Below are 16,950 nucleotides of genomic sequence, written 5' to 3'. Positions count from 1 at the left end.
TGGAATCTCTTCTAAACCTGCCTGCTTCCAACATGTGGGTATGGCCCTAGAAAGTTATTCCCCTGAAGGAAGTTTTGGAGGTCCAGGTGTGGCACAAACCATGTGCCCCAAAACACATTCCTCTGCACACACATTGCTGTAAGACCACCTCCCAGCTCAGCCACCACTGCCCCAGAGAGCTTCACGCTCCAGGGTCTGATGGAGACCTGCAAGAACTGCAAGAGCAGCCGTGCAGGTGCCTGTTCCATGGTCAGTCCCATGGAGGAACCATTTGGACAGCTGCCGACAGTGAAACCTGAAGGTACCTACAGAACACATCTGTCAGAGCACGTGGTCTGAAAAAAAACCCCTCAGCTTGTTGACCATACGTGGGTCTTGCATCTGCCTCATTTCAGCATTTCCAAATGGAAACACTTCCTAGAAACAATTCTGGTGTTCTATTGAAAATTGTGAAAGAGAGAACCCAATTTCTGATCATTCTCACAGGCCACCACTCATGGAAATGCCTTTTCAAAAAAGGTTATTCTCCCATTGAGAAGGAATTTCCATGCAATTAAGTGAGAAGGAGGGAAAAAAACAGTATTTGCAGTGAGTTTCTTTCTGTGTTTACACATTCATACTCAAATGAGCTCTCTGCTCACACCTCTATTATAGCAGATACCTTCTGCTCACTCCTACTGACTTCCCCTTTTTTTTTTTATGTAGCCTGTTTTGTGGATAAACCTGATTTTTCAATGCACTGTTTGCAATGTAATTAACAACATGCAATGGATCTGCACAGGAAGGGTGCACATACAGAAAACAGAGAAGCAAATGCATCCAGAGAAAAGAAAGAAACACCAAGCACCTCTGGAAGACCAGCAGGGCAGGATCACTCATCAACACGACTTTTTCAGATTAAGTGAGCAAAAGCCTTCAGTGGAAATCTGACCCTCCTGAGCCTCATGCTCTGACTGGACAAAGCTGGTGGGAAGCTGGTGAGTAGAGAAGTCATGGGCAAAGCATTAAATCACCCCATCAACACAGCGGAGGTAGAGCAGCGGATGGTGCTCTCCCCTGTGCAGTCCAGAGCTGCTAGATGGCTGCACCCACATCATGCAGGGCTGCAGGTCACTCGGTCTAAAAAGCTGCAATCCCTATATCCAGATGGGAAAACACACAGTGATGTATTGACCACCGCATGGTCCTTGACAACTCAGGATCAGCAAATTCTTGGCTTCCATCTCCAAAAGAAACCCTTGTGCTATGCTGCTGTGAGATCTCACATTCAAAACTGAAGCAACAAATTCAGTACATCTCTCTTTACAATACCGAGCCTTTTTGTTTTCTCTCTCCCAGTATTTTCATCTGGCTTTCAAACTGCTCAGTGTAGTGAACAAGATGTAGCGACTCTGAGGAGTCAGCACGAAACACTTCACAACTCTACTCAGAAATAGCAGAGGGTTGCAAGCAATCTTAATGCATGTCAAATCCAAGGTACATATCACCCAAGTGCTAGATTAGGGTTTGATGACGTGTGCAATGCACTCCTATTTCAAACACAAATAACATGGAGGATTAGTGTAAAAAGATTCTTACTGTTTTTTATGTTACTCTTTTAAGAGAGCATTTGTTCCAGTGATTGTGCTGCCATCTCCAAAACTGGTCTTTTTTTTTTTTGCCAATTTACATCACAGTCAGGTTATTCTCATCTATACGTTTTACTCTTGGCTTTAGCAATAGGGGCAATACTGAGCATTTCTCTTCTTTTGGGAACAATTAAATAAGAAATAAGAACAAAATGAAAACTGAAGTGTTTGATGCAGTCCCCGGTAAAGCAAGAACAGATGGGTTCTGTTTACCAACAGGAAAAAAAAAGGGTTCTAAGGCTTCTGAAAAGTTACTAATAGTACAGCTTCCAAGAACAGGAAGGACCTGTTAAACCTAAAGCAAATTACAAGTGTCCATCTATTTCTCTCTTCACCATCACTTCCCTATTAAAAAAACCCAACAAAACAACCCACAAAAATAATTTTATATCTATATCTGTATATATCTATATGTATGAATGTCCATTATGAAGCACACCAGAATTATGCCTTAATTCAAACAGTTCCCAGTGGAAGTGATGCCAACAGTTGCTTTTGTCACTGATTGTTTAATGAATGGATTTTTTAGAATGCTTGCTGATGGTCTCCCCTTGCTGTCATTCTAAAGCAGATAAAGGGGAGTAACTTGAAATAAGCTTTTCACCTGCACTTTAAGAGAGACCCTGGCTGTATCAAATGTCCTGCAGTAGACAGACCCGACAGGCAGGTGGTCTCACCAGGATGCAACCAAAATCCACAGCCTTAGACGGCTGAGTCCCAGCACGCTGACCCCACCAGGCAGTGAGAGATCCAGCTCTTGCTCTGCTTGCCTCCAAAGTCTGTTAGCACTGCTTCTTGCATAGTAAGCATTGGTATTTACAGGAAGGAGAACAGAAGTAACTGGTTACACAATACCACAGTCTTCTACAGATGGTCTTCAGCCTCCCCCATGCATCTCTACATCCTCAGTCTCTAGAGAGGTTCAAATCCAAAGCAAAATGCGAGTGTTATCCCAGGATCTGCCACCCCATCTTCAGGTAAAGCCAAGTAGAATCAGGGACGTGAGAAACATAAAGCAAGACAAATGAATCCATCAACTCAACTCTGAATTTGAAATTTGCAAATCAGGAGAACAAAGACTAGGAGCATCCCTGCACCTTCTCTCTGCTGCCAGGTCCCTCTCTGTCCTCAGCCGGGTTTTGAGAGGCATATCTTTGCTCGTGGAAGTGTACTTCATGAAATATCAGGTCAGTTAAGTCTGTAAGTTTATACTTTTGACTTTCATCATTACTTTTCCCCAGTACTCATGAATAAACTCTCATTTCTTAAACCTGTGCAGCCAACTGTAACATTTCTGCAGAAGGTGCAAAGTGATACATGGGCTCTATTTAGCAGACCCTGGGTATTATCCACTGGAAACTGTGGTAACCAGAAATGCTAAAATTTTCCCTTCTCCGTAGTCAAGATAAGAGATTATCTTGGACCTATGCTCAAAGCATTTGTCATTATCACAATAACTGCAAGAATACAATCACTGCAAACAAAATAAAAATTATCTTACAGAAGGCCACTGATTCTGGGAAATCTGGATTTCAACATCCAAGTCTATATTTAGCACCTGGCTAACACAGAGCAGGTACCAAGAAAAAAATAGACAAGTTTTATTTGCAGTCTGTCTTTGGCGAGCCCTTCTCCACACTCGTACAGGAACCTGATGTGAGAGAGAACAAACGCTTGTGAGAGCAAAACAATCTGAGCACTTTCCCTTCACACAGAGGTGATGATCAGCATTTCTGGGGGCTAGAGGAGGTTGCAGGTACTCGCCTGTAGGAACTTGAATTGGAAAACCTGACCCTATTGTCCCTCTCCAGCATCCTTGTAGCCCCCTTCAGATTCTGGAAGGCTGCTATGAAGTCTCCATGCAGCTTCTCTTCTCCAGGCTAAACAGCCCCAATTTTCTCAGCCTGTCTTCATATGGGAGGTGCTCCAGCCCCTGATCATCCTCGTGGCCTCCTCTGGACTCACTCCAACAGTTCCATGTCCTTCTTCAATAGTCTATTTAATTTGCAATAGACAGGGTAGAAATTCAAGGCTTCATTGAAAAGCTAGCCACTGGAGAAGCCAAAAGAAAACCTCACCCCTATTTTCACAGGGAAAGCACGTGTCTGTTAGGAGCCACAGATGGAGGAAGGATGAAGGATGCAGTTTGACAGGGTGCCCTGCAGGATGCCCTGTGTTGCCTTTGGGGAGCCCTTCTGCAATGTCCCATACCCCGACATGTTCCCACTCCTCACCACTAAGCTGGGCACTATGGAGCCATGCAGCTCAGCCCCGCTGTGTGTTCAGCCCCTGTACAGCCAATGACAGTTCCGCGTTATCTGTCTGCAGCAACTGTTTGGGCTGGCTTGTGTGCAGCAGTGTGCAAACACACTGGGTAATGGATGTCACCGATAAGAGCAGATGTCCCCCGGTGATGTGGCTGGCAGCGTCTTGCTTCTGCGTGACACTTGCCAGACTGGGCACAACCTCTATGGTCAGCAGAAATCCCTGCCAGTGAAGGAGACATGGGATGAGCTCTGTACACATGCTACCTGGGCCGAAAAATGCCCGAGTGGGAAGGGTCCAGAGCTGGCCAGAAAATGCTTCAGGCATTAGAAAATTCACCTCAACATGAAATTTTAGGTGGAGCTGAAATGCTTGCTCCTTGATGGTTACACACTCATTTTTAGCCAAAAAGCCCCAAAACATAGGAATTGCACTTGCACAAAGCACTTCTTTGTAAAAACATAGAAACTTTTCAGCCTTTTCTGTTTGAAATTACTTTCTTGTTTTAAAATGGACTATTGAATACAGATTTCTAGGAGAATTCCCAACCATCCTGTTAAGCAAAACCAACCTGAATGCTAGAAACCTTGCTTGTGTTTGCCCCCCTGGCCTGTTTTGGCTTATGCAAGTCCTTTTTCCTTCCCAACAGCAACCCAAAGCTGCTCCTGTACTTGGTTTGCTGTGTTAAGCTGCTAAATGCACACCACAGAGCTGTGACCCAGCATTCACAACTGTCAGCAGAATTTCTGTGAATAACTGATTTTTTTAGACACCAGTCTGAACGAGTTAGCAGTACCATGCTATTTATTATGATGCTAGAAATCATTCACAGACTGAGAAACTAACAGCCAGATTTAAAAACCTTCTCTGTGGTTTTCTCACTTTTATTTTAATTCTCTCCTGGTTTTTAGCTGACGGGTTTGGCTTTTCTGTTCCTGTGCTTCACCCATGACAGCAGAGGGGCCTGCAATCAGGAGCCTGGCCATGGACACAAAAGCAACCTATAAAACTGCCATGTGTGAAAGTTACGCAGCATCCTGCCAGAAACCACCCAAGCAGCAATGATTAACTGTGCCAGTCCATCAGCACATCTGCTTTCAGCCTCCTTGGCCATAGGGATTAGTGAAAGATGGCATGAAGACAGACGGGGATGCCAGTGTAAGGACAGGGAACCAGGCCACTGTGTTTAGTTTTTTCCATTAAAAAAAGTCAATGATTGCAGGTGAGTTGTATGCAGAAGTAGCTTAAGCGTGTAGATCAAAGGACCGCAGCCCCATGCCCTTTACTTTCTTGTACTGCACATGTCTAAGGAACTAAGATCTGCATCAAATAATTCAGCTAAATCACTGGCATCTTTTGGATGGCCAGAATATGGTGCAAGGATAGTCTCTAATTAATATTTAAAATGAGAATAAATCATAAAATCAGGGAATACCAGGTTGGAAGGGACCTCAAGGATCATCTGGTCCAATCTTTTTTTGGCAAAGCATGACCTAGACTAGATGTCCCAGCACCCTGTCCAGCTGAATCTTAACAGTGCCCAATGCTGGGGAGTCACCACTTCCCTGGGGAGGTTATTCCAGTGGCTGGTTGTTCTCATTGTGAAAAATTTTCCTCTTCTGTCCAGTCAGAATTTCCCCAGGAGTAACTTGTGCCCATCACCCCTTGTCTTTCCCATGGGACTCTTTGTAAAAAGGGAGTCTCCATGATCTCTGTAGCCGTCCCTTAAATACTGGCGCATGGGGATAACGCCGCCCCTGAGCCTTCTTCTCTCCAGATTGAACCTGGAGATCCAGCTCTCTCAGCCTTTCCTCGCTCGGCTTCCAAGCCCTTGGATCATCTTTGTGGCCCTTCTCTGGACCCTCTCCAGCTTGTCCACATCTTTTTTGTATAGCAGGGATCAAAAATAAACACAGTATTTCAGGGGTGGCCTGACAAGAACCAAGTAGAGTGGAACAATGACATCTTTATCTCTGCTGGTGATGCCCTTGTTGATGTAACTCCGTGTCCTGCTGACTTTCTTTGCTGCAGCTGCACACTGGTCACTCCTGTTCATCCCCCAGGTCTCTTTCCTAGAGCTGCTCCACACACACGCAGATCCCAGCCTGTGCTGCACTCCTGGATTGGATTTTCCCAGGTGCAAGACCTTGTCCCTGTTCAACTCCACAAGGTTCTTGTCAGCCCACTCTTCCAGCTCATCCAGGTCATACTGCAGGGTGGCTCTCCCTTACAAAGTGTCCACTTCCTCACTCAGTTTGGTATCACCACCAGATTTTGTCAGGTAACACCTGATCCCAAGTTCCAGATCACACAGAATCATAGAATCAGCTCGGTTGGAAAAGATCTTTAAGACGATCAAGTCCAACCGTACCCCAGCACTGCCAAGGCCACCATTAACCCATGTCACTGAGGGCCTCGTCTATTTGGTTTGTGAACCCTTCCAGGGACGGTGACTCCAGCACTGCCCTGGGCAGCCTGTTCCAATGCCTGAGCACCCTTTGGGGAAGGAATTGTTCCTAATCTCCAGCCCAAACCTCCCCTAGTGCAGCTTGAGGCCGTTCCCTCTTGTCCTGTCACTTGTTCCTTGGAAGGAGACCAGCATCCTCCTGGCTCCATCCTCCTAACAGGCAGTTGTAGAGAGCGATAAGGTCCCCCCTGAGCCTTCTCTTCTCCAGACTAAACCCCCCCCTCCCAGGTCCTTCAGCTGTTTCTCATCACACTTGTGCATACGAAGACAGCGTTGGACCCAATATGGATCTGAGAGGGACCCCACTTGTGACAGGTCACCAGTTTGACAAGGAGCTATTCACTACCATGTTCTGGGTGCCGGTCGGCTCCCACTACTGCAAAGATCACTTGCCCAGACCGTAACAAATTCATTTCTACAGGAGGAGGCTGTAGGAAACTATCGAAAAGTGAAAAACTTCATGCCAATCTGTAGTTCCATATTTATTACTGGTAACAGAACAAACACCAGAGCTCTCTCTTGCCTATGCAAAACTGCCACTGGCTTCATGGGGCACCTCTTTTCAGAGCAAAGAAAAACCTACATGTTCGGTCCAGGTGCCTCTTCTGACCCAACCAACTAGCAAAGGTCTTGGAGATTACTGCAGTTCTGAGCAGAAACTCTCCTGGGTATAATTCTGAAGGCACAAATTTCGGCTTTCCTGAACAGGAAGAATCAAACAACCAAACTCGCCCCTTGCACCTCCTCCAGCCACCCCAGCCCACAACGTCTTCCCAAACACTGCTTCCCAGCTCATGCAAGTTCTCAGGTTTTTGTACACCATCCCTTCCCTTCTCCTAAACCACCTTCTGTGCCCATCAAAATCATTCCCAAAGACCCTCTGTTTAGGAGACTTGTACATGTGAGCAGCACTGTGTTTGGCTGTATTTCATCCCAGAAATAACTTAGTAATCACTTCCAAGTTGATTAGAGGAAAAACAAGCTGTTATCCCACCATCTTCCCCCACAAGGGTTCCTACCAGCCACTGCTGCTCCAATTTACAGTGGTGCAGTGGTGAGAGCAGCCGCTCCATGCAGCCCAGGGCTGTGGGGCCAGCACCTGCAGAGAGGCTCCGCTCTGCTGGCAATAGCTGATATGTAAACCAAGAACCAGTTCAACCCCATCTCTGAGACCCTCAACAGATACAGGAATTGATTGGAGAAGCTCCCCATGACCTGGCAGCGTGTGCTTGAGCCCAGAACCCCGCTGTGTGCTGGGCTGCACTCTCAGAGCATGAGCAGGTCAAGTGAGGGGATTCTCCTCCTCTGCTGTGCTCTGGGGAGACCCCCCCTGCAGTCCTGATCCAGCTCTGGGGCCACAGCACAAGAGGGGTGTGGAGCTGTTGGAGTGAGACCAGAGGAGGCCGCAGAGATGCTGCGAGGGCTGGAGCAGCTCTGCTCTGGAGCCAGGCTGAGAGAGCTGGGCTGGTTCAGCCTGGACAAGAGAAGGCTCCTGAAGGGGAGACCTTAGAGCAGCTCCAGTGCCTAAAGGGGCTCCAGGAAACCTGGAGAGGGGCTTTGGACAAGGGCCTGTAGGGACAGGACAAGGGGGAATGGCTTTAACCTGCCAGAGAGGAGATTGAGATGAGCTCTTAGGCAGAAGTTCTTTCCTGTGAGGGTGCTGAGGCACTGGCATGAACTGGATGAGCTGCAAGGTCCCTTCCAACCCAAACCAGTCTGTGATTCTATGATTCTATGATTTATTTTTGTGAGCAGTTGCTCATTCTACAAGTTCTGCATTTCTCACTGTCATCTTAAAACAAACCAAAACAAAATACGAGAGGCAGACTTCCACCAAGACTGCAAAATCATCTGTCAATCTTTTGATCCAGTGAGCTAGTCAAAACTGCTCCTCAGAATAACCTACTTGCTTATCTGTGGCTGCATTTGAAAGACAGCATGTCAATAATATGCCTAAATGAAAACTAACAACTGTCCTACATGTTGGCTTGTCTCCATCAGATTATTGAAGGCAAGACTCTGTAGTGCAGGCATATAAAAAGTCAGTGGTGATCATGACTAAATAAACTGAGTAGTGCTAATTTCAGCACAGCTGAAGTTCTCTGTGTAGAGCTGCAGATACGCGATGGGAAGTTTCACTTTCTCACAAGAAACATCCAAAGATCTCCTCACTCTGCCACTGTGGAAACAGCAAAATCAGCAGTGTTTTGGCCCTTTAAAATGAACCACATTTCTGGTCACAACTAACCCAGAAAGTGCTGCATTATCTGTTGTCATTTGGGTGGTTTTGTTTTTGTGTTTTAAGGCTGATTTCTGATTTTTGAAATATCAATGTTTTGGGTCCAAAACATTCAGCTCGTTTCATTCCCTAGCAGAAATTCTGATGTCTAGACATAATTCATCTCTATAACCTAGGTAATTTAAGAGTATCTAGAACAAAGCATTGAAGAAAACCACAGGGAACAATCTTGCACTGTGGAAGAATGTGCCAGAAGACCTAATAACTCTTTTCCTTCTCTACTTTGTACTGGTTTAGAGTGTTCATTACAAGGACAAAAATCATTCCCTCAAAGCAGTAACAATGCCTGGTGCAAATGCCTAAGCACTAATATTAGCATCTTGCAGTACAGGAGAGAAAACCAATTAGCTGAAATTCTGCAACTGTCACTTCTTTTCCCCTATTTAATAAAAAGTTTCACTTTAATCTCATGGGAGAAGAAGGAAGGAGAAATAACCCTGAAAAAAATCACAAGTCCATATATTCCAAGATGTGCCATCTTCTACTCTGTGGAAATGAAAATTCAGGATCAATATTTTCTTCCCCAGCCTAAAAACTGAGCCATGTCTCAGGATTGCAGTAACAATGTGAGAAACCTCCTTGCAGCGCTTCTGCAGAGCAGCAGTGCTCTTGGGTTTGAAGAACAACTTTGCTTTTGCTTTCCTGGAAGAGAAACTGTAAGTTCTCAGTGTCACAATTTTATCATTTCTGCACTGACAAAGAAACTCACTCCAGAAAATAAAAGTTGCTCATAACCTCAAGTCATGGCAAGGGTACATCCAGCCTGGTACCTACCTCCCACCACAGCCACTACCAGCCATCCAGAGTATAACCAAGCAAACATGTAGTGATACCTCTTCCATCCTTCAGCAAAATGCAGCTTGTGTCTGTCCTAAACCAGAGATCATGTCTCTTCCCTTAAATAGTGTCTGCTAGATAATTTCTTCCATAACTTGGTCTCGGGGTAGCATTCACAGGGTCCTGCAGCATGTTCCACCTCACCTTAGGCAGCCTCTCTTCGTCCCTGGTACAGAGAAGCAGAGGGACAACAAAGAACCACAACTACAGACAACAACCCAGCAACAGACCTAAGAATTTACAACCTGGCAAAATTATTGTTTCTGCCATGTTCTGTATTTATTCCCTACATTCTCTTTGTCTGGGTCTGCACCGATGTTTGTAAATGCATCTAGATGTTTAAAGAAGTATGTGCCACCCTGGTCTAAAAGAGCTACAAGATTGCACTAAGGAATGAGGGAGGAATCACAGCAAAACCCAAGGTACCACCCTGGAAAAAGAATGCCAGAGACCCCAGCTTCAGCAACACAGAGACTAAAAATAATGATACACCTCCATTACTCGTTCCTCTTTTTCCTATTGCACCTAAAGACCTCCCAATATAATTTGAGCATCACAGAGGCAACAGCAACTCAGTGGCAACGCTGGGCTGGTGGCCGCGAACCCGCTTGATGGCAATTCCCACAGGGCAGGGAAGCATTCCGGCCACCACTAACATGAGCACTTCAGAACTGCAGAGGCTTTTCCAGATAATATAATGAGCCTGGCAAGAGATGGTCGATGAGTATCTGTCCATAATAAACTACTGCAGAAAGGCAATAATACTGTAATGCTGCCGTTGACAGCAAAATAACCACAGTACGATCTGGAACACATAAAAGCATTTGTATCATTTAAAAATGTAAGAGGCTGAATTGAAGAAGGCTTCTTCTCCGCTTCGATATATTTGCTGCACTCTTCTCCCACCCCATGCATATTTGCCCTTCTGATACATTGAGTATTTGAGCAATACGCTGCCCTTCCCAAGGTGTAAGTCAGGCTCCTACAGCTCCTTTTCCAAGTGTGCATGCTCCTTGAGCATGGGGCGGAATAGTTCTCCCTGCTCAGGGCGAGACTGTCGGAGAGAGAAACCAGTCATAGAATCATAGAACCATAGAATCAACTAGGTTGGAAAAGACCTTTAAGGTCATCAAGTCCAACCGTTCCCCAGCACTGCCAAGGCCACCAACCCATGTCACTGAGGGCCTCATCTATGCGGTTTTTAAACCTCAAAACACAGGAAAAGCAGAGGGTGTTTGAGTTTCACAGCTGTGCTTCAGAAAGCTGTAAGACCCTTTAAGTGCTACAGGCTGTGCCAGGGAACTTCCTCTAACTTCTCTCTCATTCATGTGTTGATTCAAATGGAAATCTTGCCATGTTTGTTTTTCATTCTCTGCAAAAGGAACGTGTGAGGCCTGAAATTTTACGGGGGGGGGAGGGCACTCAATCAAAGCAGCATGAAAACTGATCACCAACAATGTCCACCTAACTCTATACATTCATAGTAACAAATGGATATTCAACAAAGGGGAAATCCGCGAAGATGGCGAAGGCTGTGACAAACCTCCAGAAAGTAGCAGGACAATGAGAGGGGACGAAGGAGCATGACACCCAACAAAGGTCTGGCAAAGCCCCATGTGCCAGAAGCATCTCTGCTGGTCCTACAGTGGATGCAGCAGACACAGGCAGGCATAGCCATGCACTCATCCCCCATACTCACTTTTTACTCCAGCTGAGCACCTCACTGAGAACTGCTCCACGGCTTTGGTGTACTTGGCTTGGAAAAAATTCTGTTTGTTGTTCTGTTTGGAGACCTGACTGAGAGAAGCCAGGTTTGTAGAGATCAGCAGGATTAAGTGGGGGTGGATTTCTAGTCTGAATGACAAATTTTTTCTTTTCTCTTTTTTTTTTTTTTAAGTTTCTGAATTTCTGGGTGTTTTCCCACAGATCTACATGGTCAAGATTAGCCAAGGCAGGAATAGAAAGGCTGAGCATAACATGGGAATGCTACTTCTAACTTCACTTTAATTGTGGGCAAACCCTGCCTGACAAGACAATTTAACAGAGCAAATAAAAGCAGCCAAATATACACGATTTTACAAAAGAAAAAAAGTCAATAACTAGTAACATTAGCATCAAACAGAGCAAAAGGGTCTACACTTGTGCTTGAGTTGTTAATTCTCCAAGCAGGTCCCCCAGAAGTTGTTTTGCATTTTTAAAATTAACTGCCATATTAAATTCAAATTAAATGCACAGTTAAGCACATTCAGTGGGTGCAATTTAAAGCACTGCTACACTTTTAGCCTAAACACATTTGCTCATTTCTATCAGCACAACAAAATCAGGTCATTGATAAAGTCTGTTAGAATTGCATAAGCACATTAAGTCACAGAGCCTGTCCGAAGGAGAAGGGGTCCCTGTATTTCAGGAGCATCCAGCCCTGCTTGTGCTGAAGCCAGGGAAAAACCCTGTCTACCCTGCTATGTGCATTTCGGCAGGGAGACAGGCTGAGAGAGCTGGGCTGTTCAGCCTGGAAAAAGAAGCTTCTGGGGAGGCTTCCAGTGCTTAAAGGGACCAACAAGAAACCTGGAGAGGGGCTTTGGACAAGGGGCTGTAGGGACAGGACAAGGGGAAATGGCTTTAACCTGACAGAGGGGAGATTGAGATGAGCTCTTAGGCAGAAGTTCTTCCCTGTGAGGGTGCTGAGGCGCTGGCACAGGGTGCCCAGAGAAGCTGTGGCTGCCCCATCCCGGGCAGTGTTCAAGGCCAGGTTGGACACAGGGGCTTGGAGCAACCTGCTCTAGTGGATGGTGTCCCTGCCTGTGGCAGGGGGTTGGAACTGGATGAGCTTTAAGGACCTTCCCACCCAAACCAGTCTGTGATTCCATGATTCTATGAAACTGCTCACCCATAGCTGCCTGGAGTTCCCACTGGCTCCTTATCCACCTGCACTCCTGCTTCAGGCTCGCTGGTGGCCACAGCTCTGCCTCTGCCCAGAGCCAGCTGCTCTGAGGGGCTGCAGCCCCATGCAGTGAGCACAGCCACCCGTGTCAGGGCCAGACCCTCTATCAGCTCCCATCATCATCAAATTAATGGGATGAAGTTAATTCAAGTCAAAGAGGTTTTGAAAGGATGTTGTGATCTACAGGATCAAATTTAATAACAAAACTAGGCGGAGAGAGAAAGAAAAGGAAGTGAAAAGCTTTGGTTGGTTTTTCATTCCACTCCTCAGTGTATTATCCTATTCCATTAAAACGCCACTCTCTTAATTTCTTACCCAGTCAATTGACATCTGCCCAGAGTTGGTTTCTCTTTGAGGACCAGCATCTCCGAACAGAACTGCCGTGCTGTACCCTTCCCTCCTTGCAGGGGTGCTTGCCCAGCCCACAGCACCTCAAGGGCACCGCAGTAACCTGACAAACCCTCATCAGTTAGCGGCAGTGCCTCCTATTTACTCGAATTAATGAAACCCCAGAGAGGCCCATGGAGCGAGGTGCTGCCAGGGGACTCCCCATCAGAGCTGCTGTCCCGAACTGCTGCCGGGCTCCAGCAGCCCTCTACTGAGGCACCGAGATGACCGGCCAGGGTGGCTCTGGGTAGGGACTCCCCTGCTGGGACACCCACCACTGGGGATGCCCGGGCCGGCCCCCGCCCCGCCTGACCCTGAACCCCCGGGGCGGCCATCACAACCTTTGGCCGCAGGAGCCGCCGTTCCCCGCCCGGCACCGGGAGCGCAGCTCCGGCAGAGCCGTGCCCGTGTCGCCGGCACCCCGCCGACCCCCGGGGCGGCATCGGAACACTCGCCCGGGGCGTTGTGTCCCCGAGAACTTATGGGTGGGGACGAGGATCCCCCACTGCCCTCCGGGGCTGCAAGGACCGGCCCCGGAGCCGGCACGGAAAGTGGCGGGGGGGTGCCCTGACTGGGGAGGGGGGTCCGCGGCTGAAGGAGGAGGCGGGGAGGTAACGCAAGCCCCGCCCGGGTCCCGCGCCTCCTCCCGGGGGACACGCATCTCGGTCCAGCGGTGCCGCATCCCTAGGCGGTGAGGGGGAGGTCCCGCACCGTGCCCGGGGCCCAGCGCTGCTCTCGGTGCGGCGCAGGAGGAACTTGTAAGAGGAACGATTCTGGACCCTGAGGGGCCGGGGCCGTTCTGCGCTCGTACCTGTGTATCGGTGGGGGCCGCCGTTGTCCCGCCCGGGCGCGGCAGTCCGCGGTACGTCCAGCCCCGGCGCCGTGCCTGTCGGCATGCCTCCACCGGCCCCGCCGAGCCTCGGCAGGTGCAGCCGCGACGCCGCCGCCGGCTCTCCGCCTCCGGGGCCGGGCCGGAGGGGGTGGTGTCCCGCGGGAGGTGCTGCCGCGGACGCACAAGCCGGCACCCGCGGAGCAGGAGGGGGAGGAGGAAGGCGGGAGCAGAGGCGCTGCGGGAGCCGTTCCCCACCCGCCGCGGCCCCGGGGTACCGGGCAGCGCCGTGCGGTGACACACGCACCCACTGGGGGCTGCCGCCACCAGCACCTGGGGCTCGGCCCCTCCCCACACGGCTCCCCCGGAGCAGCCTGGCTGAGATGCCGTTGTCTGCCCTGCCTGCACCCGCTGCCTGGCCTGGCTGCACCCCCACCGCTGCCTGCCCCGCCTGCACCCGCTGCCCGGCCTTCCTGCACCTCCCCGCTGCCTGCTCTGCCTGCACCGCCCCGCTGCCTGCCCTGCCTGAGCCCCCCCGCCGATTGCCCTGCCTGCACCCTTCCGTGTCTGCCCTGCCTGCATCTCCCTGCTGCCTGCCCTGCCTGCTTCTTACCTGCTCTGCCTTCCCCCGCTGCCTGCCCTGCTTGCTGCCTGCCCTCGGCCCCAGTGCGGCCGGGCTGGTGCTCGCAGCCTGGAGAGCCTCAGCTGGGAGGGGAGCTGGGCTGCTCTCATGGGTCTGGTCTTATTCCAAACACGTTGCCCACTGCTCTTTGTGCGATTACATGCCAGGAGCCACATCTCTTGCACACCTGCATCTCAGAGTCTTCAAAGCTACACTTGTTATCACCAGGATCTGAAACTAAACGCACTGGACAGTGCCAAGATCCATCATCTTCCTACTAAGGACCTGGGTGGCACACGCCAACATGCGCAGACTATCCACTGGAATTCAACTGCCTTGCATTCACTTGGGGTGTATATTGTGCCTATTGCATCCTGGCCTTATCAGTCACACATTAGCCTAGCAGCATTACCTCCAACGAGAGAGTTTGGGTCTCAGTAGTGGGCAGGGAGATCATTAACTTGCTGACAGTAGATTCAGAAAAGTACTTCAGTGGTTTGCACCGTGTGTCCAAGAAAAGCAAAAGGAGGAAGAGCAGGCTCTTCTGAAGGAACACTGCTCATTGGTACTGAGCATATGGGCTGGAGCCTACACTGAGCACTGCGGCTATTAACAGTCACTCCACTTGTTTTACCCTCTCATTATTTTCTTCACATGGAACTAGAAGAAAAAAAAGTCTGCAGGAGCAGATTGGAGAGATGAAATTCCAAGATGTACCAAACCCAAATAGACTAAGAGAAACCTCCTAAGGCTCTTCTGGCAACATCAAATGGAAAGGGATAGTACGCATGGGTAGTGGTGATGCAGCTACTCTGCTACTTGACATAGCACTCTTGCCTGTGAGCTTATTTGGCAGGGAGTCCATAGAAATATTGCAGACATAAATGACTGCTATTTCCATCTCTACAACTAAAACACATTTTAAAAGTAATGTTTGGTCACATTATACCAAAAGAATAACATTTTTTTAAATGCTGCAGCTCATGAATTAGATCTGTATTTCCAGTAATGCCAAATGCTCATAAATTTAATTAAAGTCAACAAGAAACCATAGCTTCTGCAATCAAGTCCTTCATGTCTGTGAAGCCAGAGGAATACCAAACACAGATAAGTGATTTTTTCCATAAGCCGCTGTTACTGCAACTGTTATTATACAATTACAGTTGAACAAACTGCGTTGCAATTCAAATCTTTCCTTACAGACACTTACAGAAGCAAGTTCAGAAGCAGCATCTGAATCCCACTTACCTCATGACAACATCTAGTTTTAATTTGTAATGGGAAGCATTTCCTGACAGAGGTGGGTTTGCTTAGTGTGCCCTGGAGCACCACAGGCAAAGAGCAGGCCTGGCTCTGGCTGTAGCCTCCCAGAAGGTGACACATCTCGATGCCTGCCATCAGGGCAAGTCTTGCTGATCATGTTAATGGAGAAAGTGGCCAATTTCATTGACCCAGTGTCTACAATCCTTACTTAAAATCCAGCCATAGTAAAAGGGAATTTTGCCCAAGAAAGGGTGCTGTCATCTGCCATCATCAACAATGGTGACATGATTTTGCTTTCTAAACCACCCCTCCCACACTTAGAATACACTTAGAATTTAGTAAAAAACCCTCATTGGTATAGTGGGAACAAACACAAGGAAAAAAGGTGAGGGAAGGAAGAGGACAAAGAGTGCATTTTAAAAATTATGTGAGTTTCTATGCTGCAGCCCAGTTTTTCTCTGCTGAACCCCTTATTTCACCATCAGCATCGAGGAAGCTCTGCAACCCCAACCAGACACTCCTTCCCTTTGTGCAGGGATTGTTTAACTGCTGGATTTCACTAAACTGCCCTAAGGCACTGTCTTTCTTCTAATCCCTGTTATTAGGGCTGGCTCAAGGCTTGCCAAGGGCTGCTGAAGCGCCAATGCCCGTTGGGTGGGGCCTGCTGAGCCCGTGGCAGCGAAGCATGGCTGGCTGCAGGCCCAGCCATGGCAGCTTCCGTAGAATCACAGCGTGGTTTGGGTTGGAAGGGACCTTAAAGCTCATCCAGTTCCAACTGGATGGAAGGGACTCCTTCCACTAGAGCAGGTTGCTCCAATCCCTGTCCAACCTGGCCTTGAACACTGCCAGGGATGGGGCAGCCACAGCTTCTCTGGGCACCCTGTGCCAGTGTCCTACCACCCTCACAGGGAAGAACTTCTTCCTGAGATCTCACCTGAATCTCCCCTCTGGCAGGTTAAAGCCTTTTTTTTTTTTTTTTTTAAGCATTTTTAAAACTTTCCAGCCCTCCAGCAGCAGCAAGCTGATCTCTGGCTCTCTCCCTCCCTGCCACCCCACCAGCCCCACCACCACCTCCTCCTTACCCCCTTTTCTCCCTCTGCCTCCAGCCAAGCACCAGCCCCTCAACCCTCAGGCACCAAAACTTGTTTTTACCAACTTTGCTCAGAGTTATTGAATAAGCATCAGTATTATTCTTTAAAGTCCTCCGTGGGCTCAGCAATTAGGTTCCTGAAAGGAAAACTAGACCCTTAGAAATGACAGTGAAATAATCTGCTGTGGGTGGTAAGAACTGTTCCTGTCCCCGGGGTACTCCTGAATTAATGGTGTGCCACTGCCCAGAGGAGGTGGTTTCACTCTGCTTGTCAGCTTCTTGTCCTCCTCCCGGCCATGGGTTTCACCCCTGCCCTTCTCCT

At 48.5% G+C, this 16,950-nt stretch overlaps 1 protein-coding gene across 1 annotated transcript in view; it reads right to left on the bottom strand.

Annotated features, from left to right (window-relative positions):
• The window catches only part of SUSD3 (sushi domain containing 3), a 38,646-nt gene extending 24,379 nt beyond the window's left edge, over positions 1-14,267 (bottom strand). Inside the window, exon 1 of the mRNA XM_030502347.1 lies at positions 13,636-14,267. Within this exon, the coding sequence (XP_030358207.1) occupies positions 13,636-13,720 (85 nt within the window). The 5' untranslated portion in view covers positions 13,721-14,267. The remainder of the gene's footprint in view (positions 1-13,635) is intronic.
• Between the last annotated feature and the right edge of the window lie 2,683 nt (positions 14,268-16,950).

This window comes from Strigops habroptila, chromosome 11 (genome assembly GCF_004027225.2).
Source record: "Strigops habroptila isolate Jane chromosome 11, bStrHab1.2.pri, whole genome shotgun sequence".
NCBI classification, from domain to species: Eukaryota; Metazoa; Chordata; class Aves; order Psittaciformes; family Psittacidae; genus Strigops; species Strigops habroptila.
This window is presented reverse-complemented; position numbering and strand designations above follow the sequence as displayed.